Source organism: Buceros rhinoceros, unplaced genomic scaffold (assembly GCF_000710305.1).
Source record: "Buceros rhinoceros silvestris isolate BGI_N320 unplaced genomic scaffold, ASM71030v1 scaffold29464, whole genome shotgun sequence".
In the NCBI taxonomy this organism is placed as follows: domain Eukaryota; kingdom Metazoa; phylum Chordata; class Aves; order Bucerotiformes; family Bucerotidae; genus Buceros; species Buceros rhinoceros.
This window is the reverse complement of record NW_010410458.1, coordinates 20182-24449: the sequence shown is the minus strand read 5'-3', so window position 1 is coordinate 24449 and position 4268 is coordinate 20182. Positions and strand designations below refer to the sequence as shown.

The following is a 4268-nucleotide window of genomic DNA, read 5'->3' as shown; positions in this document are numbered from 1 at the left end:
CAGCAGAGCTACATCTTCCTCATCTTCACCCACCCACACTGACTTCAAGAGGTCTTGGAAGTTCTCAGCTCTGTCCTCACAATCTTCGTCATCCCTCACAGAGATAAGATCATCTTCCGAATCCACTCCAGAAGACACCTGAGTCTCTCCAGCATTGTTTTCACACTTTGCCATCAGTTCCCTCACACCAAACCTGCCAGGACAGAATAGTCACATTAGTATTTTCCTCCTCTGGTACTTCATCATTTGGCTGTCTGATCACTCCTTTGAACCTTGTAAAGAATTTTCATGAGGATACTGGTTTCTGAAAATGTACCAGATCCAGTACACCCTAATTCGGAACTCCCTCTTCTGGACATCCTTCACACGAGAGCATCAGGCTCGCTCTTCCTTTTTTCTGTCAGAGACTAACCAGCTCTATGACTACACTAAACCCCCTTTGCCATTTGCACTGCTAAGACCCATGGAATGGTTGGGGCTGGAAAGCTTCACGGCTTTCTGCAGTGACCTTTTGGCAAGACCCAACCACTTCCCCCAGTATCTCAGCAACAGCTCCTATTTCAAGCTCTCTCCTTGGCGCGTGCCGGGGATCCCGACCACGAGCGTGGCTGACACAACGCATCCGAGTTCTACGCATCCCACACATCCTGCAAGTGTTGCTCAGAGTTTGAGAAGTGTGTGTGGAAGATGTTGTCGACATCAGCTGTCGATAAACATGCTGAGGCAAAAATCTTGGCAAAAGTCTGCTGAGCACATCCGGAACACAGAAAATCTCGCACCAGTACAACCTGGAGAGACTCATGGAAAAGGTGAGGGTAGGATGTTCTTCTGTGCAAGTTTCATTTAAGATGTAAGCAGAGGACTATGGGATTTCTAAGCCACTAAAACTGTGACAGAAGGTTTCAGGGTGGGGTCTGTGTGGCTGAAGGCACGAGAGGATCCAAACCATACCCTCGATACAAACCTGGCAGCCAGAGCCCCCACCTGGGGCAGCACCCTGGCAGGGATGTCAGCATCGGCCGCATAAAGGTATCGCAGGAACGCACACACCGCCTCGCCTGGCACGTCACTCAGCAGCACACGGCGCGTCTGCGCGTTCCCGTCCTCCTCCACTAAGAACCCTTGGCTGTGAACCTGGGGTAAGAGAGCAGAGTGTGTTTGCTAGTAGAGGAACAGCAGCACCAATGTTCTTGTTCCTACCAGCTTACTCCTTTCGTTCACCAAAGTCTGACTCTGGACGAGGACCTCAGAGGGACGCCAAGATGACCAGTTATGCAGAGCTTCATAGGGACAGGCCATACCTACAGCTGTGGCTTTGACAGGGTCAACTGCTTGGTTTAGTCACACATATATAAGATGGTCTTAGAGTTCTCCAGTTCGTTTTGGAATCGAGGTACTTTCCAGAGCACAATTTCCAGAGTTACCTTCACCTCTCCATGAGGGTGCTTCCTCTAATCTCTTTTGAATTATCTGCCCTTGATGCACTGCCAAAACACCAGTTCTGGTGTCTCACAGGAAAAGGGTCACCACACAAAATACTGCTCCACTGAACCGGACCCTTATCTGTGTGGGTCTGACCCGATCTCAGGTTTTGGCAGAAATGCATCTCCAGTTCAGTGAGGTCTCACTTCCTTTGCAGCCAAATCATGTTTTGTGCTGTCTTCAAAGTTAGGGGATGACATGCAACAGAAAACAGGAGCTCCGAAGTCATCTCTGATAATTACTGTCTCTTTGTTATGCAAAATCTTCAACAAAGGAGAGCACTCCCTCACCTGTACCTAAAACACACATGAAATGCTGCTCCGCAGCTGGGGACTTAGAGGAGAACAACCCTCTGCAGGCATCAGAAACACAGCACTGGGCCAGTCCCACGGCTCTGCCCACAACAGTGAGTCCTCCCGTGAAAACAGGGGATGGGAATGCTGAAGCCAGAGAGTTGCAGAGAAATAAGAAGAGAATGTGGCTAACGCAATCGGTTTTAAAGTCTGTTGGTTTGTGGGCACACACATATTAAATCTGATATGAACTTGCTTACCCTCCCTGAACTGTCACGGACCCTTGAGTCACCTTGGGGGAAACTCCTGCCAACACACGAGGATAAAAATAAGCGTTCCAAAAGGGTGGCTTTTAAGAAAGCTCCCTTTGTCTGGGAGCTGGCTGTAGGGACTGGTGGCAGCTCTGTGACAGAGCAGAGTTCGAGTGTCAGGCTCAGCGCATTTCTCTGTCCCAGCGGGCAACTGGGAGATGATTCAACCCAAAATGCTGCTGGGAACATAAGAACTGCTTCACTAGCCTTGCAAAAAGCACAATTCCAGTTACCTCCAAAGCAGTGCCAGTGCCAAAACCTCTGTGCAGGTTATGTTAAAGCACTCCCCAGATTCTCTCTACTCCATACTCAAGCTTCCCAGCCTGGGTGACGGCCAGGACATGCCCAGATGGACAAGGCAGTCTGCGCTTGCACAGGTACAAAAATTCAAGGGCAGAAAGCACCTGGGAAGCTTCCTCCGTTGCTCAGGGGCAGAATGCAAGGAAGGATCCACAGCCTCCCCACAGCCTCCCCAGACAACGTTCCACGTTTTCCACTGCTTTGTCAGGATTCTCGTTTCCCAAGCTGAAGAACAACTGCAGCTGCAGAGGCATTTGCCATCTGTGCCGATTGTGTCACATTCTGATGTAGGTGTGGGCAGCCTGGGCTTTCGTGAAGCAGAGGAGGGAAGTGTGTCGCGGTACTTACAACCTGAAGGGCCTGCGGACACCGTGCATACAGCACAAACATGTGGGCGTAAAGGACCTCCCCAGAGTCCACCTGGAACTGGACATCGCTGAAGTGGGGGTTGTTGACCATCGCACTGAAATCTTCAGCCAGCAATCTCAGCGAGGACTACAACACAGAGGAACACAAAGACAAGGGTTACCTTCTGGCTCCCAAGCAGTTCCCTGAAAAGTTAGAAGGGAATAACCCAGTTTACCAGTGTTGCTGTAGTGTGGGTCCCAGTTTGCCTTTGCCTCCCAAAGATAATTACCAGCATTATCAACTTCAGGTCTTCCATGCAACAACAAAGTCTAACAGACATTCCCGGCTTTGTTTCCCTCTACTTTTACACAGTCTGGCAGTTGTGAAGACGGGGCAGCTGTGTTCTCCTTCTGCCTTGTATTACAGCACATTATCACCCCAGATCTTCACCGCATCGTTTCCTGATGTGGTCTAGCCACTGCCTACAGCTGGCCTCTTGATCTACTGCCTTCCACCACATTTTTAGGAAACTGTAATTTCCACTTTAAGGGACTTGAACTCAATTCACTATAATTAGAGTAAGAAGAAAGAGGATGACTCAGGGCTGGGGTAATGGGCCCTTCTCCTCTCGTTCACTCTCTGGCAAGGCCAGCTGAGAAGAGCAGCAGCTCTGCAACACAGGACCCACACAGAGTATAACTCATGTAGGTGTCTAGTTCAAAGGAAATTATGTGCTTGTTACTGACACCCCTTTTGAAAATGCCACTCAATTATAAAAAAGAACCATAATTTCTATTATCGTTGTAGAACCCCTTGCTGGAATTCTGGGGAGGGCTTGTTGAGCTACCTGTGACTGGTTACTGGTGATGGTAAGGTCAGGCCAGAGTGTGCTGCCAAAGCAGCAATGATGAATGCTCTGGAGCTGCTCCCAGTATGAACCCCCCCAGCCAACCTTCTAAAGACTCAGATCCCTCTAGGCAAGTGCTGCGGCTCTGGAGGAGGCCAGAGCTTCAGAGAGGTGGGCAATATCTTGTTTGAGAGGTGCGTGGCTGCAAGTGGAAACCGGTTTAGAATTAACACTCATCCTTGACCTTGTGCTTTTCAATCCTACTGCGGAGTTGAGGAACTGCAAATTTTATTCCAATGAACATCTGCATGAGATGTCGTTCCACCTGGAACAACAGCTCTTTATTTTATTAGCAGGTTTCTACATTAGCAGTGGGCTGTGGAAACCCAACCTTTCCGCTCGCTCCAGCCTGTGCTTGCGGGCAGCCAACGCTAATTAGCGCCAAAACAGCAGCGCACACCAGAACACTTCTTCATAGGTGGGCTGGAGAAGACTCTGCACGTTGTGGCAGTGGTGCAGACTGACCTCCAAGGGGAAGACAGGAAGCTCAGTCTGGAAACTGCTCTGATGTTTCTTGCTTTCTTATTCTTGGCAGGTAGGACACCTGCAAGACAGTGCCTCAGGAAGCCAGCGAACACAGACTCCTGATGCCCTGTCCCAGGCAGCCCGCCCAGAACAGCTTTCCTG

At 49.9% G+C, this 4268-nt stretch overlaps 1 protein-coding gene across 1 annotated transcript in view; it reads right to left on the bottom strand.

Moving 5' to 3' along the window:
- Positions 1 to 4268, bottom strand: part of SLX4 (SLX4 structure-specific endonuclease subunit) — a 20786-nt gene that overhangs the window by 5086 nt on the left and 11432 nt on the right. The window contains exons 10-12 of the mRNA XM_010135637.1: positions 2735 to 2881; positions 965 to 1134; positions 2 to 193 (exon numbers count right to left, since the gene is read on the bottom strand). Coding sequence (XP_010133939.1) covers positions 2 to 193; positions 965 to 1134; positions 2735 to 2881 — 509 coding nt within the window. The remainder of the gene's footprint in view (position 1; positions 194 to 964; positions 1135 to 2734; positions 2882 to 4268) is intronic.